At 34.4% G+C, this 22313-nt stretch overlaps 2 protein-coding genes across 3 annotated transcripts; one reads left to right on the top strand and one right to left on the bottom strand.

Annotated features, from left to right (window-relative positions):
- Positions 1–50: 50 nt before the first annotated feature.
- LOC129272882 (alpha-ketoglutarate-dependent dioxygenase alkB homolog 4-like) lies at positions 51–7937 on the top strand. The gene is made up of 4 exons (XM_054909968.2): positions 51–203; positions 2858–3043; positions 3753–3992; positions 4476–7937. Exons 2-4 carry the CDS (start codon positions 2927–2929, stop codon positions 5067–5069), a joined length of 951 nt encoding a protein of 316 aa, XP_054765943.1. The 5' UTR covers positions 51–203; positions 2858–2926; the 3' UTR covers positions 5070–7937.
- Positions 6978–19307, bottom strand: LOC129254412 (serine/threonine/tyrosine-interacting-like protein 1). 2 transcript variants are annotated; one of them, XR_010297041.1, is made up of 10 exons: positions 19034–19282; positions 18023–18155; positions 17546–17607; positions 16878–16980; positions 16510–16628; positions 15608–15771; positions 14157–14257; positions 10560–10672; positions 9204–9774; positions 6978–9057 (listed from the first exon to the last, which is right to left on the bottom strand). XR_010297041.1 is itself a non-coding variant. In XM_054892876.2 (9 exons), the coding sequence occupies exons 1-9, from the start codon at positions 19043–19045 to the stop codon at positions 9640–9642; spliced, it is 942 nt and encodes a 313-aa protein (XP_054748851.2). In that variant the 5' UTR covers positions 19046–19307; the 3' UTR covers positions 6978–9639. The 2 variants fall into 2 exon arrangements, 1 of the variants encoding a protein (XP_054748851.2); XM_054892876.2 differs by having other exon boundaries at positions 6978–9774; positions 19034–19307.
- Positions 19308–22313: the final 3006 nt, after the last annotated feature.

The following is a 22313-nucleotide window of genomic DNA, read 5'->3' as shown; positions in this document are numbered from 1 at the left end:
TATTAAAGAAACAAAGTATTAAATTTAAATGAAAATCAAGTCCTCATTCCAGAACTGATAATAGATTTGGTAGCAGGATCACGCACGTACGGTACGGTACCGTATCAGATGAAATAATTATAATAGGCGTCTATGTTCAACATTTTCAGTGCCTGCCTACCGTTCAGGTATTCACTGAATCACTGTCATAATACCAATTTCTGGTAAGTTTTACACTTGAATACTGTAAAGTCATAGAAATTATTAAAGTAGTTCTTATTGGTAATTTAAGTGATTACTGTAGAACAGATATGCTTGTATATTTTTGTTCTAAATGTAGGCCTAATTGGGCTTGGGCCAATTATAGATTGCTCCGTGTCCCACCTATTGAAATTTGTGTCATTTGTTTGTGCTCAATCTTGTCAACATATCCAATAATGACACGAACCTCGCATAATTCCAATGTATAGTCACGTATTACCGGACACTATTGTGATTCCGGACGCGCATATAAATGCGTTCGAAAACAATTTCGTACCGTAACTAAGACTTCCGCAATTCATTTTCACAGATCATTACAATTACATAGAACAAGATTACAAAAACAAGGCGAAAAAATCAAACTTTTACCTCATTTATCTCTAAAATGACAGAAAATGCTTAAAATATCATATAACATAGTTTTGCATTAACAATTTATATATTTTCTAACGGAAATATGGGCCTGATTTGCCGAATTTCAATCTCGTCGGCTCCTTCGATCGAATGATGAGGTGAGGTGTATTGTGGGTGATCGTCGACGGCTAGTTCTCAACTTCTCAAGCCAGGTACCGTGTGCGAGGTTTACCGTGAGTAGAGCCGTCGGCAGCGCATCGATAGAACTTAATGAGCGTCACGATACGAACGAGCACTGGAAAGTGCCATGAAACATGCAGCTAACCAAAAAATAAATTAAGTTATCAAACACGAATTTAATATTACCAAGATCTGCTCAGATTCGATATAAAAAAAAGCAAACAAAAAGTTAGAATTTATTCATGATATGATATAAGAAGAAAAAAATCACAGAAATTTGTTCTTACATCATTATAATCAAGGATATCTTTACCCGTCCGGCGCGCGTCCGGAATCATGATGTAATTTGTCGCGCACGAAAATAATTGTTTTTCGTGGAGGGGTATGCGGCAAGTGTGATGCAAAAAAAGTGGTTAGTAAATATAAAATAATTTTATCATATTAATTATTTTCATAATATTTGGAATAGCAAGTGCGATTTTTTCTTGATTGTATTTCCTCTAGTTGTCATTTTTAAAGCACTGAAATAAAGGTGTCCGGCAATAGGATACACTGCCATAGATCTAAAAGATTATTATATAATCATGTCCTCAATTAATAATCATGGCCATTCCATGCTTTTAGGAACTGGTCACCAAATCAATTTTGTACCTCCTTTCACCGTGATGTGTTATCCTCGCCCTCGGTCACGTCATTCACGTCTTTCATTCAGTCAGCAAATTTCAAAAGAATTGATGCGAAATGCTTGCCTTTGTTTACGATGCGAAGCTCTGACTTGAACTGGTTCCCTCTTTCCTCGCGCAATATATATAGGGCTCAGATTTCCATGGGTAGACAAGTTTTCAGATGACAGACATCGTCATCGACGATTCTGCGAAAGGGTTTAATTAGTCAAACATGTCAAATGTAGAATTATAATCTTGTAATTAATCCATCTGATCTAGGTATATCTACCCCGCATTTCCCTGCTCTTCAAGACCACTGCCACTTTCACAAAGTCGAAAAAAAAATTATTACAAAATTGATTCACAAACAAGATGTATAATGTAATGAGGATGAATCATTTTAATAAACTCTTGGATCTACTTGTGAAAATGGGAACCAGCTTGTACAATCCTGGAAAATTTTCCATAGCTGGTTCTCATTTTCACAAGTAGATAAAGACAGTTTACTAATTATTTGTTAGAATCATCACTGACGAAATACATCACATTAGTAATCTGTCTTCATCTACTCTTCAAAATGGGTACCAGCTATGGAAAATTCTCTATAACTGTACATGCTGGTTCCCATTTTCACAATAAAAGACTGTTTACTAGACAAATTTATTTTGTCAGAATCATCACTGATGAAATAAATATCATTATTAATCTGTCTTTATCTACTCTTCAAAATGGGAACTAGCTATGGAAAATTCTCTAGAATTGTACATGCTGGTTCCCATTTAAAAAAAAAAATGGGACAAAAAAATAAAAAAGTTTTGTTCTTCTCATTTGATCTTTTTCTTTTAGAATTAAAAGCAAAGTTTTGTTTGTGGGCTACATTTTTAAAAATACTTTCCATCAGTAGAAGGCCTCACAAAAACACTTTTTTGTTAAGTGCTCTGGTGAATGAAAAAAATAATCGCCAGGCTAGAGAGTAGATAGAAGTAGATTTAGAATATTAATGAGAAATGGATCATAGATGAGTTGAATTAAAGTTCTAAGTGTGTTTATGTTACAATTTAAGTGAGACTTTGAATGTGTGTTGTTTGTATGTTGTATAAACTCAATGATAGGGTAGTTGCAGACTGCAAGTATCCATCCGCCAATGTGATCTTAGACTTCTGCTTTTATTTATATCAGTTTTGATTTTGATTCAATTCAAAGGAATCAAGGAATTAGATTCATAATGTAATTTACATCCTGCAGTTTATAACATGTGCTAATAAAATTAGCTAAGCAGAAGTGAGAACCAGTATCCATGACCTGAGGTTAACATGAATGTAACTTATATGTATGTTATGCTAGCCCATGTGTTTTGTATGCCACTCACCACTGACTAACTCGCCTGTCCCTCTTGTGTGTCTCTTTGTTTTATCAAGGTTGGTGCGAACGCCGAAAATCACTTTAGCTCAGTTCAAATTTGCAGAGTTCAGCAGCGTTTCCCTTGAATGGAAGAACTCCATTATCCAAGGCCATGTGGATGTACAGGAATCCGCTCCTGCCTCGTCTGTGAGGCCAAAGATATCCAAGTGAAGCATGTACCAACAGGCAGGGAACATTTGCAGGTAGGGATTATGTAAAAACTTACCCCTAGATCATTCAGAGTAATAATAATCCTCATAAAAAAAAGATATGGAAATTGGAAAATATCCCATTAAATCTAGCAGTAGAGATTAACAAATTGAGGCGGATCCCAACGGGAGCATAAGGGATCATGATGCATGCCCCCCCTCTATATATATTTTGAGAAATATAATCACCCTTCTGACATACATATTTTGTAGCTCACTCTCATCTGCACCCCCTCTATTTTGAAATTTGCTCTTTGCCCCATGTTCTTTCAAATTTTGAAAAAGTTTTAAATCATGCCCACCTCATGAGCTGCAACTGTGTTATCATGGGCTTTGTACAAAGATTTTTTAATGGAAATTTTCGTTTACTGTGATCGGCAATAAGAACAGTGCTTGGCCATTCCAATTGGGTCTACTCTATTGGTCAATCAATGGTGACCAGCTTGTGCATGACTTGATGGATTATTTGACTTTTACACATAAATTGTTTTATAATGTATCCATTGACATACATCAACTTTCACTTAACATGTTTAACATTGAAAACTGACACTGTTTTGATTGGGGGAAAATTTACTTTTTTGTGTTTCTCATGAATGATAGAAAAGAAAGATGTAGGAATTTATTGATCAATTAGCCTGACCTTAATCTTGCGGGGAATAGAAAATATCAGCCTTCCTGGTTAATATCCACTGTATAATAGGAACTCTGGAGATACTGTTACTTGTGTGGAAAAATCCAACCTCCTCCACATTCTGAGGTGATGAGAGATAAGAGTACGCAATCAGATATAGGATGCCCTGATCACCATGCTACACAGGGTTTTGTCTTGCCTGGGATACAAGTAATACCAGACTTTATAACAGACCAAGAGGAAGTGGAGACGGTGCACAGGATTGAAAGGAGTCCATGGAAAGCATCTCAGTCAGGAAGATTAAAACAAGTAAGTCCTTCCAGATGATAAGTGAAAATGCGATTCCCATTTTTTTTATATTTCAACTTGTATTGAAGTTTTATCGAGGTTTAGTGTTTATTCAATGATTCTTTGTTATAGGGTATACATTGTAGCTTTCAGAGGTTTCACATTTATGTAGGCCTGTAATTCACAAGCTTTTTCTGTAAAATAAATTGTGTGAATTATGTCCTGGGTATCAAATGCAACAGACATTACAGTCTGAGTGCAAATCAGTTTTTGATTTTCAGAAATTGCATAAAGTAGAATCCCCCCACTTCTAAATAGCATTTCTTTTGGCTAAGCCTGATACTTAAGCACAGAGGTATATAAATATAATTAACTGCAACTGGTATCAAAGTTAATTATCATTTCCAGCATTCTTATATTCATAGCGTGAAACTGTAATTTCGTTTTCTTTGAAATTAGATTACTACTTTATTTATTGTATTTCCTCTTGTTTACAATCAACAGGACTACGGCCCTAAACCAAACTTCAAGCGTAGAAAAGTCAAGCAAGGTGGCTTCACTGGTCTACCAACTTTCAGCAAACCGCTGGTGTCTCGCATGAACCGTCTCCCAGAGCTTGGAGACTTTCTTCCCGTTGAGCAGTGCCACCTAGAGTACACGCCCGATAGAGGGTCGGCCATTGATCTTCACTTTGACGATTTCTGGCTCTGGGGGAACCGACTCGTCACCATCAATCTTCTCTCGGACACTTCCCTATTGCTGAAATACGAAACTGATACTTCTTGTCATGGAGCACCCGGTGATTCTGGAACAAATTGCCATAATCGGCATGACAAACATAATGTTGGAAGTCAACAAGAGGAATGGCTAGTGCACGAACTGTTGATACCAATGCCAAGGAAAAGCTTGATAATACTGAGTGACGACGCTAGATATAAGTGGAAACACGCAATACCACGAGAAGCCATTCTAGCTCGACGCATCGCTGTGACCCTACGTGAGCTTGCGACAGATTTCTTGCCTGGTGGGAGAGATGAAGCACTTGGTCAAGAACTCTTGGACATTGCGTTGACATATGATGGAACAGTCGTACCTTGATGACTGATTTTGCTGCAATATTTGTCATATGAATAGATATCGATTTTCTCAAACCGTCCCAGGAGGACTTCGGTGGACAGAAACATCCAAGTTTGAGATAAATGTATTTCAGTTTAACTATCGATTGTGTCCATGGAAATTGTAAAGTACCCTGAATTAAAAAAAAAAAATATGATAGTGTGGTGAGACCATTGAATACTGAAGTTTTGTGAGATTATAAACATTTGACAGTTGAATTCAAAATGTCAGAAAGGAAGTACCGGTAGTTTTTTTTAGTTTTTGAGTTTGGACCCTTTATAAAAACAATGATATACGAGGGGCGACTGAAAAGTTTTTAGCCCACCATAGAAAGGATTCAGATAAAAAAGACCGAATTTGGGCCATAAAAATCTTTCACATTTCTTAATACTACCCACCAAATGTCTTGGTCATAGTAATGTCTAGTCTTATTTTACAGGTTCCTAAATTATGGTATCGGGTATCTCATAAAAAATGGACAAACCCGAGTGTCAAGCTGTCATCAAGTTTCTGCAGCTGAAAAGTATGACCTAAGATGAGACTTTTTGATGGTAGCCCATCCATTTACTTGGAATGGGTTGTGTCTATGGATGAGACTTGGGTTCATCATTATCACCCTGAGAGCAAGGAGCAGTCAAATCCCAGTATTAGAAGCATCCCATGTCATTAACCCAAAAGGAGGCCAACTCAGGATTGTACATTTTTGGTTAGAAACTATGGCCCGTATTCTGAAGTCGGGTTTAACTTAGACCATGGTCTAACTCTGTGCTAAACTTATGGAAAGCCAAAAATGTCAACATTTTCCTTGCATTGTATATTTCTTATGATTACTGTGCTCTTTCCTAACTCATGAATGGTGAATAAAGCTAAATATCATTTATCCTTCCAAAACAGTCAAGAATGATTTAAAGAGAAAAATTAGCTGATACATTGAAATTATACTGTTAGAGATTGATGCCACTATTGGCTATTCATAGTCAAACCACAACTTTAAGCCAGAGTTTAAATTAAGTCTAATTTCAGAATACGGGCCATTGATACAGTAACTTGTAAAATCAGAGTCAATGTAGCAATAACCAAGAAATTTGGTGGGCAGGATTAAGAAATGTGTAAGATTGTATGGACCAAATTTGGTCTTCAATCTTGATCCTTTTTTGTTTTTTTTTGTTAGGCTAAAAAAACTATTCAGTCACCCCTAGTACAGGTCTGTCACAAACAAACTGACAGAAACTGTTTTGTTGTAGATTAAACTTTTTGTATGTTAATTTGCCTAGAGATGGCCAACAGCAATGAAGGGGAGTATGAATATTTGTTGTGCACTTTCTACTGACCTATAAGGGTTTGTATTAAAGCAGCTTATCATTTGAGGGGTTTTACATACATTTAATACCACCCATTTGAATAATCTAATATAATGTTCATTAAAAAGAAATCCTTTATTTTAATATTCATGTAAACTTTATAATGTCAAATTATGTAACTCAAATCTAAGTGGATCTTCATTTGTTCAAATAAACAAAAGACATGAGAAATGAAAATGAACATATACATTAAACAGAAATTATTGAAATGATGCAGAAATGGCAGTAAGTTGCAGAGTACCATTTGTTCACATCAAATAGATATACAGCTGGGTTGAATTAAAAAAAAAGAAGAACTTATCTGAATGTATAAGGATAGAAAACCTTTTTTTGTGTGTGTGTGTGTAGAAATACACTGCAACATTATGGAGTCTTGTTATGCTGCATTTGAATAATTGCTTGATAAGCAGAGCCTGTTATGATTTTTACATGGTCTCTACTATAGAAGGCCTATTAGAATAATCAATACAAAACTCAAACCTCAATATTGAAATAAATACAAACAGCATCATAAACTGCGACAAACACGTTTTACAAAATAAGTTAAATTTATTCATCATTGCTTACTAATAAATAGAAGAATACAGAAATGGAAGTATATTGCATAGTGTTCTTTGTTCACATCAATTGATAAAATTGTTGGTTGATTTTTCATGTAGAAGATTTGTACATGAATAATTGTAAGGATAGACAACCTTTGTTATTGTGCAGAAAATATTCAAAATAGACCATCACAATATTGTCAGAAAGTAAGCCTTCTTTGAGCTCTTTTTTCAAGTGTTGGTACTGTATGTACAATATTCCTGTATCAAGTGAAACACAACTCTCCTCTAACCAAACCCTTATCAAAATCCTTATCCTCATTTATTTTTTAACACAAAATCCCTTCTATATCCTTACCCTTGTCTTTAGAGAAATCAAGGCAAAAAAAAAAGAAAGGTCGCAATCGCAAAATTCAGGTCACAATTATGATTCCACTAAATTTTAATAAATATTTGCAGAGCTGCCAATAACAAGAAAATTTCAGTATATTTAAAGCTGAAAATCAGTATTTTGCTGAGAAAATCTGTATTTTCAAAGAAATACCATCAGAAAACACATAAAACTGAAACTTTAGAAATCAGTACTTTGCATGAAACCATTAGTATTCTCATTTTTCAGTACTAAATACTGAAAATCCGTAATACTTGGCAGCTCCGCTTTTGGGTTTTATTCTAAATAATATTCTAATTTGATTCTACATGATCATGTAACGCTCACACATTGTAAACATTGGAATGTTCATACGTTCGTTTTGCATCTCCCCAGAATTATACAGACTGTTGGTTATAAACAACTACTGGTATGCTCATAATGTCAATAGTAATATGTCAATAGTATCTCAGGTTATGCACACTGTACTCCTACTATAGATCTACAGTATCTAGGAGTACAATATTTTTCTATATGAAATACCAGTATACTGTTAATTAAGAAATTACATGAAAAATTTTAAATTCCCGAGTAAAGACAGCACCTACTTTATTTTCTGCCAAGGTTGTTTAAAACACAGAAAATAGAGACAAGTTAAACCATTGTAAAAAAAAAAGTACATTAGCTATTTAATGCAGAACTGCAAGAAGTGATGTGAATAATACAGAAAAAAGGACATGCTAACACTGCTCATTTTAAAGAACAAGTCGATAAGATTATCTTAACTTAATGTGGTGCATTTGTACAAAGTTATACTACATATAGGCAAGTTGAGATTGAAAGTTATTTACATTCTTAACTGAATATTTTTTAATGGTAAATTTTGAGCATTTAATCTTGTCCTAGTTGTCTGTACCTCCCATTCTGAAAGGGTTTCCTACTAGATACAACCAGCTGTTCACCGTGCCCGTGATTCAGCGGTGGCTCCATATAGCAATATTTTTGCTGGGGGAGAAATGCATGCTCATGCTCAATAGATCATTGAGTTCTAAATTTTCCCCCTGGAAAATACAGTGGGGAAAATATATTTTATTACATGAGCACCTGGAACTGACCAATCATTTTATATAGAATACAAATAAATATTCATTGCAGGGATATGAAAATATCAAAATAAATATTGCAAAGTGGAGAAAATAGTTCTTTGAACATTTCATTACAAAGTTGATTCGTTCTTAACGCATAAGTACAATGATCATGAAATCCTTTGTTGAAAGTTGTGTCATGTTCAATATGAATAATTAGCGTTCCTTGATCTTCATTTCTCTTAATACCTTCATCGAATTCTTGCATAATCAAAGAAAGTACATGTAGATGATAATAATACCGGATAGAAACATCTTAAATCACACAAAAATGAACAAGGCAATAGTTTGCATATATTTTGATCATTCTTTCAAAATAACCTGTCAGTAATACCTCCAGCAATTATTCGGTGGACCAAGGTATTAGAAAACAATGGTTTTGTATTTTGTAAAGATACAACTAATAAATGCCCACGTGGACAATCTTTTTGATCACATTTAATTCCAAAGCAGAGAAGTATATTACAATAGAAAAAATTGGCACAAACGGTACAGCAGATTTTGTCAATAGAAAATGTTCCAGGGGGGTGTTTCACAAAGATTTAAGAATGACTTAAGTCGCACTTAAATGCAGACGTGTACTTAAAATGCAACGCGCGATCTTATTATTAGATACAGTAGTGCGCGTCCTCATGACACGATCTGACCATTGTGGTCAAGCCTTTCATACTGCACGCAACTTGGTATTTAAGTGCGACTCTAAGTCATACTTAAATCTATGTGAAACACCCCCAGATCTTTTATTAAAAATAAACAATTACTTTCCAATTCCAGCACTACATTGATGAAATGCTTTTAGGCCATGTCATAAAGAGTTATAATGGATTAGAATCAATCACAACTTCAGATTAATTGTAAGACTTTGATTACAATTAAATTCAATCCTTAGTTTAGATTGCTCTAAATCAATCATAATTCTAACATAAATTAGCAGTAAAGGTTGCATAAAGATATGGCAGTACTGATGTAACGATAATTTTTCACACACCTTTATACTTTATAAACAAGCACAAAGATTTCATAAAAAACACATGCTCATGCTTTGATCTTTATTCTTGATATATTGCATAGTTCCAAAAAAAAATTGTATTGAATTAGCTGCCTGAGAACTATAACAAAGTATTGTCATTGCCTTCAGTAGTATGGGTCTGATATATCTGTCTGTACGCCTTCTTCAAATATCTGTTCCTCCCATTTCGAGAGCTGGGAAATGAAATCTCGATGCGGTCTGATGTTGCTCTTGCAGGTCTGCAGATGCTTGTATGCTTTCTGTCGAGTTATAAAATAGTGGGAGTAAACAAAATCTTATAGATTACATAAACCTGAAAACTTATTATTTGAGGTGTTACCGTGAAACCTACTACACACCAAAATCTTATTGTTTATAGAATACATTAACTTATAGACTTATTATGTGAGGTGTTGCTCAATTGTGTATGCTCTCCTGAACAAATTGATGGTTATGTACCAGTACATGCAAAGAATGTGAAAACTGGAAAGCCTTAATGCCTATAAAAAATGTAAAATAACCCTGAACCACATCTTGATTTATTTCCTTGGTAGAAAATTTTAAACAACAATTTTCTGAAAATCACTGATTTTTCTTTTTGAGAAACGACCTTCTGGTTGTCATCCATGATATGACTTTCAATGGGAAGGCCACCATGATTTAAAATTGGTTTTTAATGAAAAGAGAAAATGAAAAGAAAACAAAATTGTGAAGATTTAGTGAAAATCCATCAAAGATTAAAAGGAGTTATGGATTTTCGAAGTTTTTAATTTGTGACATCACATGCCAGCTGATTCTCCACATGTCATATACAATGTGAATTCCATAAAAAGCCATTTTCTTTAAAAGAAATTAAAGTTATATTACTTGTACATACCTCATCTCATTCCCACTTCTGTTTTCAGTCTTAATGAATTTATATTACATATTTTTCTCTAAGTTTCTTTGTTTTCATTGACAGTTAGCACCTTTATCGTCAGGGTGAACGTCCCCTTTACTAATTCTTCAACACATGCATGCATACAGTTCAACTTTCATGGCTTACCTGTAAAGTCCACTTGTAATGATACATAAGGTAGGCTAGGATCGCTGCAGCACTCCGACTTATCCCGTGCTCACTACTCACAAGAATTGCATTTTTCTCTGTTACATGCTTTCCTATTTGATGAAACAAAATATGAATGAATGCATTCAGAAATCTTGTAGCACTCTGCATAAATAGTCGCTTTATCATACTGAGATGAGTTTCTGTGTTGCAACAATTAATTTTATTGTTAATTTTGGGCCACCATAGTATCTTATTTATACATGTATAGGTAGTTTATTCTTCTTTTTTTTGTAAATTATGTGTACTTTTCTTTTATGAATTTTGTTTCTTTAGATAATTTGCTTAACTTTTCAGTTCGTGTTTTATATATGTATGACTTGGTATATATTTTTTTTTACTTATTTGAATATAAATCAATTGAATTAAGCCATGGAGCTGCAACATCTGATCAAACAAGAATAACCTTTATAATTAAATTCAACTTGATTTAATGAGTCACGGCATGAATGCAAGCCTCTTGTCAATTTATTACTCATTAAAAAAAGAATTGCAAAAGCTATCTTTCTATGTAGCACACAAAGCATATCAGAGCATTTTTACACTTCAAATGTTAAAGTTGTAGTAAAAAGACCATTGAATCCCAGTCATCATCCATGTTCTTTTGGTAAATTGCCAATTCGTCTATTGCCAGCTCGTCGACTCATCACATGGTTTAAATTCATTTTTAGTCTAATGCCATTCCGTCCATCAATATTTCGTCTAATAACCATTTGGTCTAATCTTTACTTTGTCTAATCACCAGTTCGTCTATGACCATTTCGTCTGATAACCATTTGGTCTAATATCCATTTAATCACTGGCGTAAATCCGTGTTGAGGGGTGGGGGGGATGACTGAAATATTTTGGCTTTTTTTTTTGTTATCATGTTTTTAGATATGCAAGGAATTGTAATTGATATGTCCACAGTGGCATACCGTGGGTCACGGCATTGTGGGGGCACCAGCAAAATTTTTGAATCACTGAGTGTGAGCGCGCGAAGCGCGCTTGGTTGCTAGTTATTCTGACCTAATAGAGACATTTTAAGGACAATATCATTGAACGGATATGTATCTCACCCGGGGGGGCCACTTCCATTGACGAGTGGATACCATGCGCGACCATGGGGTCTCGAAAAGCACCCTAAACACGTATTTTCCATATTCTGAAACTGATCAAATAATGCGAGTGCGAAGCGCGAGCTGAATTTTTTATATTCACACCTAAGAAGGGACATTATAATCAAATTTGTGTAATCATGATAGGTACCTGTCTCGCTAAACAATGCGAGCGCGAAGCGCGAGATGAAATTTTCGTATATTTTGACCCCAAACAGCGAGATTTTAAGGAATATATTTTAGGAATCCATTAAGAGTATGCATATCTCACCATAGTCATCTAATGCAAGTGCCAAGCGCTTGCTGATTTTATTAGAATTACATCTGAACACATGAAACACTTTTTGTACTCATTGCAATCATGATTATCATACGCATCTCACTAATCAAATATTGCGAGCGTGAAGCGCGAGCTGAAAATTTAGATAATTTAGATAATTAAGACCTGAAGTGGGGCATTCTAAGGTTTCTTTGTAGGAATTAACTAGGACCATACGTATTTCATTAACCAAATGATGCGAGCGCGAAGCGCGAGCTGAAAATTTTTGATATTCAGATCAGAAGAAGGGACATTTCAAGGACTGATTTTAGGAATTCATGAAGAGCAGACATATCTCACCAATCCACTAATGCGAACGTAATCACGGAAGGAAATGTTTTTATATATACGAAGACCTTAACATTGGGCAATCACCTTTTTAATCATGTAAAAGAAGCTCATGTCACTACATAAAACAATGATAACTCAAGTGCTAGGAAATATATTTAGTTTATATTGACTTGAAAACGGGATGTTTTAGTACAACAGGATTATATATCTCGTTGAACAGACAATGCGAGCACCAGGAACTATGAAGACGTAGGCCCTGGGCAAATTATGTTTCATGAAGTTATGATAAAAATATTTCTTATGTAATGTAACATAACATAATTATAATACAACATTATAATGAATAATATTTTCTTCTTTCCCACTACGTTTCTCTTCCTTTCTCCCTCTTTTCTATTTTTCCCCATTTCCCCGTTTTTGTTTTGGTCAGCCGATGGGGGGGGGGGGGGGGGGGAGCATGTGCCCCCCATGCCCCCCCCCCCCCCCCCCCCGTAGTTACGCCACTGTATGTCCATATGGCAAATACCCCTCCAATATTATTATCTTTTTACCCCATGATGGTTTAATTATTTATTAGAGATTACATTGAAAAAAAAATTGACATTCCATCTTAATCCCCTCCCAAAGACCCCAACATTGATGAATTGGAAGAAACAGGGATTTCTCTTCAATGTTATAATAAGGACATAAGTATTTCGTTTGGAAATGGTGAACTGGCTCTTTATTTGCATTTTATGATTTAATAATATTGTTTTATTTGTTAAGCGGTATTTTAGGAAGAATTTTCACCAATAAAACAATTATCTCTTGTGATTTTTTTTTTATTTCTTTCGTAAAAAGTGGGGGGGATGTTTGTACAGGCCATCCCCCCCTCCTCGAAAAGTGGGGGGGATATATCCCCCCCATCCCCCCCGGGATTTACGCCAGTGCATTTAATACTCTTTTATTCCGCCCAATTAACACTTATTCCAATTAGACCAAATGGGTTATGGACAAAATGACTATTGGACCAATTGGTTGTTAGACGAAATGGCAATTAGACCATGTGGATAGTGGACGAAGTAATGGTAGACCAAATGATAGTAGACGAGTTGGTAATTGGACGAAATGGCATTAGACCAACTGATAATAAACTGTACTTTTTCCCCTCATGAAACCTAACATGCTACATAACGGATATGTCACACAAACTATACATTTCTGAAAGTATCGACGATGGACTCAAGACCAGCGAAAGACTCATAAGGCTGCTTCAAATATTCTCATACTATGAATTTTTTATTAAGACCGCGGGGGGGGGGGGGGGGGTGGGGGGTACTTGGGTTATGATTGGACGGGGTTGTGAGGCTAAGGGCTTGAAACCTAAGGGTCATTTGACCGTGAACAGGTACCCATGTCTAAGGATTTTTCTCAAAATACAGACCCATGCCTAAGGATTTTCTTAAAAATATAGACCCATTTTCCAGATGTGGAAATCCTACAGGTACTCGTCCCAGGGTCCCGGCTACTCATACTCTTGACCATAGACATTTCCGGGGCTTTTTTTAGGGGATTCTTATAAGTATTTGTTTGTTTTTTCAGAAACGAACCCATGTCTAAGTTTTATTCAGTTGACAAATAGGACCCATGGCTAAGGATTTCTCGCAATAGCAAGACCCATGTCTAAGGATTAAAAAAAAAAAAAAAAACCCACTGGAGCGGCACATCCACGTACGCGAGGTACATGCGAGTACCCCCCCCCCCCCTGATTAAGACCAAGGCCCAGTCCAGTAAAAAGTAATATAAAATCCTCACGTACATCATCATTAATGTTTGAAAACCTTTTCTCACCTATGAACTGACAAGCTTGTGATAACTGTGATAACATGTCTGCTTCATTTCCATCTGGCAGGGGACAGTGCATCAGTTCAACTCCAACTAGCCCCTCTTGCCTATAATGAAAGAAAAGTATGTCCAAAGTTTACACATTCTTTCCAAAAAATAAATATTAAGTAATAAATGAGCTCATAGCCAGTGCAGCTCAATCCATATGATAAATATTAAAGGAGAATGAAACTCTTGGAGCAAGTTAGCTTTTGTGAAAGCAGAAAAATCAAAGAATAAGATCAACAAAAGTTTGAGTAAAATAGGACTAGCAATAGAAGAGTTATGAGCATTTGAATGTCGAGATCACTAATGCTATGGAGATCCTCCCATTGGCAATGCAACCAAGATCTATGATGTCACAGATGAACAACTCTCCCCTTTTGGACGCTGAAAATATACCCCAAAACATCTCTTTTTGCTCATTCTAATCATATGACAAACGATTCATCAATGATATAATGTTGTGAAACCTCTTTACTTGTCCTCTCATAAAGAGAACACCTCACCTTCTAATAGACTCTATAAAAGTGAGAATATAAGTGAAATAAGTACTAAAGTAATGAGGGAGTTGTACGTGTGTGACATCACAGATCTTGGTCGCATTGCCAATGGGAGGATCTACATGACATTAGTGATCTCAATATTCAAATGCTCATAACTTTCTTATTATTCATTCAATCTTCCTCAAACTTTCAACAATATGTTTCTTTCATTTTTCTCTTTGATATGGATTCAGCTGGTTTCAAGGGTTTCATTCTCCTTTAAGTGAATGTTTGTATATGTGTGACTGTGGATGGGAAGGGGGAGGGGGTAGCTGGGTTGGATTTCACAATATGATATTCAAATGGAAAACATTCACAAAGTGAAAAAAAAATATATATATTTCTGATTTGTAGTAAGAGCCACATGAATAATTCATATATCACAAAGTATTCTGCAGCCTACCTCCTTACCGTACTAAGTATTTTTTTTTTCAAATCCCTAGATTTTTATCCTAATTATCAATTAACTTCCCTCCAAAATAGTAATCAATTTCAAAATAGGATGTGCTGCATGCAAGTTTTATGAATAAAAAGAAGCGTATCTGCAGGAAATGCCTGTAGGCCTAACCAACATCACCATAGCCGGAAAAAAATGCTAACCCCTAAGATTAAAAAGTTATTCTTCATGCTGACATTATTAATATGGAATGTCAACTTATGCAGACTTTATTGTAACTTTATCTCAAATTGGAAAACAAAGAAGCTAAATAGTTTCTAAGTGAAAAGTTGCCTCGTGTATGAAACTATCATATGTACACACTTAAGAATATCCCATTGAAACATGTATAATGAACACACAATTCTACGGGCTGTTCAAGAGGTTAGGTGGTCTGGTGAAAAAAAAAAACCTGGATGATACCCATTTAGACTTACAACTCCTCGGCATCCTGTGAGATGTGCAACACTCCTTTGATCTTGAGATCTTTCTTCACCCCAGGACTGCATGCTTGCTGGTAATTACCAAGGTACAGATGACCCGGAAGTACTTCTACAGGATAAGGTCGAAGTTCATCCATCTCTTGTGGCATGTATAGTATCTGTTTGGAAAGATAAGGAATGAATTTAATTAAATAGTGAGCATGAACTTCAAAATGGAAGGAATTATTTTCATTAGCTTAATTTTCATAACAATAATAACTGTCAAAACTAAGGAATCTGTTGAATCATAATACAGTTTTTATCTCTAGTAGCTCATAGAATAATCTATTAAGATAGAGGGAGAAGTGGGCTTAAGGAAGCATTGTGTCTAACCATTCCAACCACTTTTCATAATTAAAAAAAATGAAGAAAGAAATTTGAACAAAACATTTTGTTTTAAACCTTAAGGAGAATATATTGTACTTTTTGTGATTAACATTCCTTAACAGACAGAATTTCCATGGAAAACATAAATGAATATACACGTGTCATTTTTGATTATCAAATGATTTTATGCATGCAACAGATTTTTTTGAATAATTATTTATAAATTTTCTTTGGTAATTATGTTATTATGTATGTAAAATCGAGGTATGAAATTCTAAAAAGGAAAAAAAATGTTTTATAAATAATTATGAAATGTTGACAAGAATATGTCAATGTGTGATTTCAGTTTGCTCTCCTCTACCCTGGCCACCAACTGATGCACTGGGCAAACTGCTGTTAAATATTGTACATACCTGTATAATTTTTATGTCATTTTATGTAATGTTTGATATTGCTTTGTAATCTTGAATATGTTTGAAGTGCCGAATATAATATATCATAAATAAATAAATAAATAAATTATACTTTACCTTCTGTGTTCTGAGGAAGGGATAGAGTGCAGAGAATTCCTCATAACCTCCTCTTAGAATCCGAACTGGGTTTCTACTTCCTGCCTCTGCCATCACCTTGGCACACTTAAAGGCTGGACCTGGAGAAAATCACATAAAAGTTTTAATTTCTTATAGAAGATGCATAGTGTATCATTGAATAAAGGCTTTAATTGTGGATTAATTGTGATTTTTTTCCTCAATTCCTAAATTTTTACTAAAATTAATAAAAAGGCACTCCTTTTCATGAACCAAAGTAGTATGTATTGTAGTGACCGTAGTGTGTACTTTGTTACATTTGAAGGATTAAAAAACATTACAAATAATTATCTGAAAATTTTGTAACTTACTATCTCTTTTTGAAAGACTTGTAGTATTGTTATCAAGGACAATCACATGCATCTTGCATTCAATTTCTGCACCATACGGAACAAGAAATTTGTCTTCTGCAGTCTAAATGAAAACAAAACAAACAAAAAAACATATAGAAATTACCTCCCATGTGACAATTTATTTCCTCACTAATTTCTGATGTTAATGGGGTTTCTCCCCCCCCCAAAAAAAAATGGTGGTACATTATTATGTTGAAAGTCATTTCATAGCATACCACATCAATCATACCATATCTTATCATATTATATCATCTATCATATTATATCAATTCATATCATATCTTATCATATCACATCATAAATGTCATATATCACATCATATCATACATATCATTATATCATATCATGTCACGTCATGTCAATGTAAATAATGTTTTTGAAAACAGTGATTTTAGGCTTTTATGAATATGAGATATATGTATTTGATTGTTGATTACATTATGATATATCCATAACATTTCTGCATAGCAAATTGTGAAAAAATACCAGCAAAGCTATTCATTGCCTTATACAAGTTACCCTAAGCTGAAGAAAAAATTATATTCCATATCATATCACAGCTGGTGATAATCAAACACAGAAGTACATGTATACATAGCATTGTGCAGTCACAATGTAGAACCTACCCTTGGTGCTCTTTTGGATGTTAAGATGTGACTTTCATTATATTCATTTGTCTGTCTGGCATCTGTTGAGGGAATAGATAATATATACCAAAATGGTAACAAATATTTCTCAAAGTTTATGAGAGGTTTGAACATAATTTGATAGAAAAACAAACATCAGAAGTGATGGTCATTGATTGGTCATCATTATTTTGGAAGGGGGAGGGGTGAGGTCTTCCAAGCCATTCGGGCACTTGCAAAAAGCTCCTGCTTTCTTTATATGGATGAAACATACAATAGTAAAAAAATGTATTATTTCACAACTGAGTATCCCCCAAGTTGTTTTTACTTCTAGCAATAGTACTAGCATGAAATGGTTTGATTTTTAGTTAAGGTACTAGTAATCAAATACTGATCTATTTTCTTCTTGCTTGAGTTGTTCAACAAAATCAACTAAACTCAGCATGAATTCTGAAAAGGGCAGTAAAATAATCTCACCTAACAGTAAAAGGTAGTTTGGATCACTTAGCGCAGGAAAGACAGTAGCCTGCTGGAGGATATTATAGAGCTCAGTAGGTTCACACGTTAAGATTCTTGTTCCAACTTTGCTGATCAAACGAGGGGTAGATACCTAGATAAAATCGAGTAAAAAGAACCAAGAGATAATAGTCATTAAGATACAAGTACAACAGTTATTGGAATTAATACATCTCTCAGTCTTGCCTGCATTATACAATTCAATGAAGCAACAGTGCTGACTTTGAAGCAACTACATGTACAATGAGTATTTTTTTCAAAAAGAAGGGGGATAACAAACATTCATTTGATAATAAAATTCATTATGAGACAATTATAATGATAAAACATAATTCAATATAATAACAACAACAATGATAATAAAAACTAAAATCATAATAAAGAAAATAAGGATATTTGAATATTAATGAAATTTTAAAACAGTTATTGATAATAAATGAACATATTTAATTATGATATGAATAATATTGATGTGTGTAGCCTGTAGGCCTATATATAATTCCTTCCCTGTTTTCTCAACAGATGAGTTTTTCACAACTGGGTCAGAAACTAATCTATTTTTTCATTTTTTTCTGCTCCCTGGGCTTGGCAACGTAATTATGAGAAAAGTCTAATTTCTAACATTAATCTGTTCTTAGAGTTAGACTTAGTTTATGCCTCACTCCTGCTGGAACGATTGGCTCTTTTTTGGGCCAATTTATTTGGTACTTTTCACCATGGTATGACTATGAATAATACTAAATTAGTAGTAGTAGATCTAAGTTAGATCTCATGGATCTAGATCTATCTAACACTATTTAGTAGTACTACTATTTTGTATTAAGGAATAAGGTACTGAGCTGAGACTAGTGATAATGTCAATCTATGACTATGCTAGTAAAAATAATCTAGTCATTATACAGGACCCCTATCAGTATCAATCCGCAAACTTTACCTTTACCTTTGAACATAAATACCATAAATATGACTTACTTTCGAAGACATCTTAATTCATGAGCCAATAATAATATCCTTGGTAGAAAATCTGACTGAGGTAGAGAAGACGACAGAGAGAGTTTCGTTTTCAGCCCTTTAAAATTCACACCACGAATTGCATAGCGTTGCTAAGGCTAACATGTGAGCTCCTCACATATTTGTTTACAGGTAGCAAATTGGACTGGTAAAACACCATATTATATGTCTACAACACACGTCGTGATCGTCTGTTCACGTGAATACCTATGATAAAGAATGTACTTTTGTCTCTAATATCATCTGTGCAGAAACTCTGAGAAAGCAACAGTCGTTTCTATCATTATTTATTGTTCAATGCACATTGAAATCATTTTTTACATTTACATGTTCAACAAAATATTATTTTAGTTATTTAAATATATATTCAAAGTCCCATTCTTTCAAAAAAAACATTTTAAAAACAGCGTAAACAAAATGTTTTTTCTATATGCCGAATAGGAGCATGTCACCTGCGTCTAGCGACCGTCGATCGATTAACCTTTACCCTTCTCATTACGTCACACGGAGCACGAACAGAGTCGGAGAAAACTCATTCTTAGAATTTCTTTGAGGAAAACTAGTTGAAAATATCAGTCATCATGTTGAAAAACGGAATTCAAAGGTGTCTCTTAAGGGCACAATCGATGAAGAGTTTCTCAACTTCGTGTCAGGTAAATATGAACTGAATGGAGGTATTTCATGAGATTTGAGAACAATCGTGCCGCGCCGGTTAACTTGATCATGACATGAGCCGCTCGCGTGGCGTGGCCATGTACCGGCCTAACGTTAGGTAGGTACCGGTACGCGGTAGCGTTCCGCCCACCGCGAGCCCCCCGGGGACGTCGCCACTTCAGTGGAACTAGAATCTAGATCCAGTCAAAATCACTGCTGGGCACGTCAATTCGGCGACGGCACTAACTTCACTGTCTTCAGTTTTTATAGAATCGACGTGGCCGTGGGTCATGTTCATGTGAGTAATTATTTTCCATTAAAAACATGAAAAAAAGCGGATTTGTTATTCAGGTAGGCCTATGTGACATATATTAGTAGGTATGTGACAAAAAAAATGAAAATCATCAAATATGAATAAATTTGGTATCACTTGAAAGCTCTTAAAAAGACCTTTAAAATGATACCAAGAACTTTAATTTTCATCAAGAAATTAGAAAGTTATTCCAGTTTAAGTTGCGCATATTCATCCAAATTTGTGGTCATTGTCTTAATGTAAAGTCAATGGAGTACAGAACCCATTTTTGTGACCATTTTGTGACCATTTTGAACCCAAGTCTTCAACAGGTTCTAACTTCTTTGTTTTTGAGTCCTATGAAGTAATTTAGGTATCAATGGAAAGGTGAGAGAATGCTCAATTGATGTATATCAATTCATCTTGTAATTTTTCTTATTATGTGTAAAATAATTTCTTCTAATTAATTCCAATTAATTATGCAAATAACACAAAATCACAATTACTCGCCTCTTTTTTTGCCAAATGAAGGTGATTATGATAGATAATTCATATAATTTAGTTGGCATCAAGACAGCATCATGTAGATAATTTTCTAAATGAATTTGTCTAAAGTATTGTTATTGTAATTTCTAATGTATTTCTTTGTTTTTCTGATATAAATTACAAGCTCTTTTTCAACTTAGTATTGTAATTTTGTATATGTGTATGTACGGGGGTCCTTTTTTACATATAAAACATTTTCTTTTGTACTTTGTATGACCAAATAAAAATATGTGTGCTTTTTTCTGATGATTTTGATTGTTTCACCAATTCTCGCTACCCCAAATAGGAACAAAAATCTCATAATGCGCGAGACGAGATAATTTTCACTCCGTCGGGTCGTCATCACCACTTCCGGTTTAGAGTCATGCTCGTGCTAGGTTCGCGATACTGAGTTTTCCACCACGCAGAAATCGATGCCAATCAGCGTAATAATATGTACAGAGTATAATACTTTTTATTACATTTGGTTAGTTTTTATTCCATTTGAATTATAAATAAAAATAAAAAATATATTTCACGTGAAAATAATTTTTATTCATGTTTTTATTTGGTTATAAAAAAATCAAACAAATAATGAATATCTTAAAATTTTGCATTTAGCGACCGGCCTGACATCACGATCGTATTCAACTAGACGCTAAATATATACAGCATTCATTTCGTTCAATTTTTCGTCGACCACAAAATGGATAAAAATCAGTTTCGGAACTTAAAAAAATCTTAACTGACAGATGAATACCGTGCAATGGAAAGCGTCGGGCAGAATTAGTGACTTTAGCAGAAAAGGCTGTAAAACTGTTAAACTGTATCGTGAAAGAGAGGGTTGTGATCACGAACTTTCCGAGCGAAAGCGACGTTGTGTTGTTGTGCATGACGGCACTGTTGATCTGAATGGCAAAACAGTGCATTGGACTTCCGAACAGGAAGTTGTAATACCGAAAAAGCTATCCCATAATGCAATGCACGTTACAGGGATTTTCCCGGATCTCGGCGAAATCGCTATTTGGGGTAGCGAGAATTCCTTATGTATTCTATTGTTTCAACAATTTGTTATACATAATACATGTATATAATATGTAGCTTTTGATTTGAGAGACAATGGACATGTGATTACATTTTTTTAGAAGAAATGAGCAGCTGAGTGTAAAATATGTATGTAGAATTGTATGCAATTTATTTCAAGTATCAAGAAGGACGAAAATTAAGTTTTAATATATTCTATCAGTTGTCAATGTCTTATATTTGTATACATACATTGTATTACTAAGGCCCTGTTTGAGCTCTCTTTTTAAAGAAAAATAAATAAATTCAAATTATTAGTCGAAGCCAAAAGAAAAGGAAAAGAGTGGTCTATTTCTTTCAAAACAAAACAAAAAACAACCAGGAAAAATATATAACAAAGCTCTAAACAACAACAAAACAGACATCAAAGCTCCAAACAAGCACTAAAAACAAGAGAAACAAAAGTGACACAAAAACTTGTACCAATCCCATCCCCATTTTCCAATTCAAAACACAACCCCCACCTGCGCCCCTAAAAAAAGAAAAGTGAATAAAAAAATAAATAGTAAAATTAATAATAAAGAAAACATAAATACATGACTTAGACCCATCTGGAAATGAAATATTCTTTCCTCTGAGTTTTCATGTATTTTCTTACAAGAGTGAAAAAAATTACAACAAAAAAATAAACAACATCTAGTTCGTGCATTTTAATAAAAAAATCAACATTTAAGATATTCTCCTTTC

This window comes from Lytechinus pictus, chromosome 2, assembly GCF_037042905.1.
Source record: "Lytechinus pictus isolate F3 Inbred chromosome 2, Lp3.0, whole genome shotgun sequence".
NCBI lineage: Eukaryota > Metazoa > Echinodermata > Echinoidea > Temnopleuroida > Toxopneustidae > Lytechinus > Lytechinus pictus.
The sequence above is the reverse complement of the archived record's forward strand: the minus strand, read 5'-3'. Positions and strand labels throughout refer to the sequence as shown.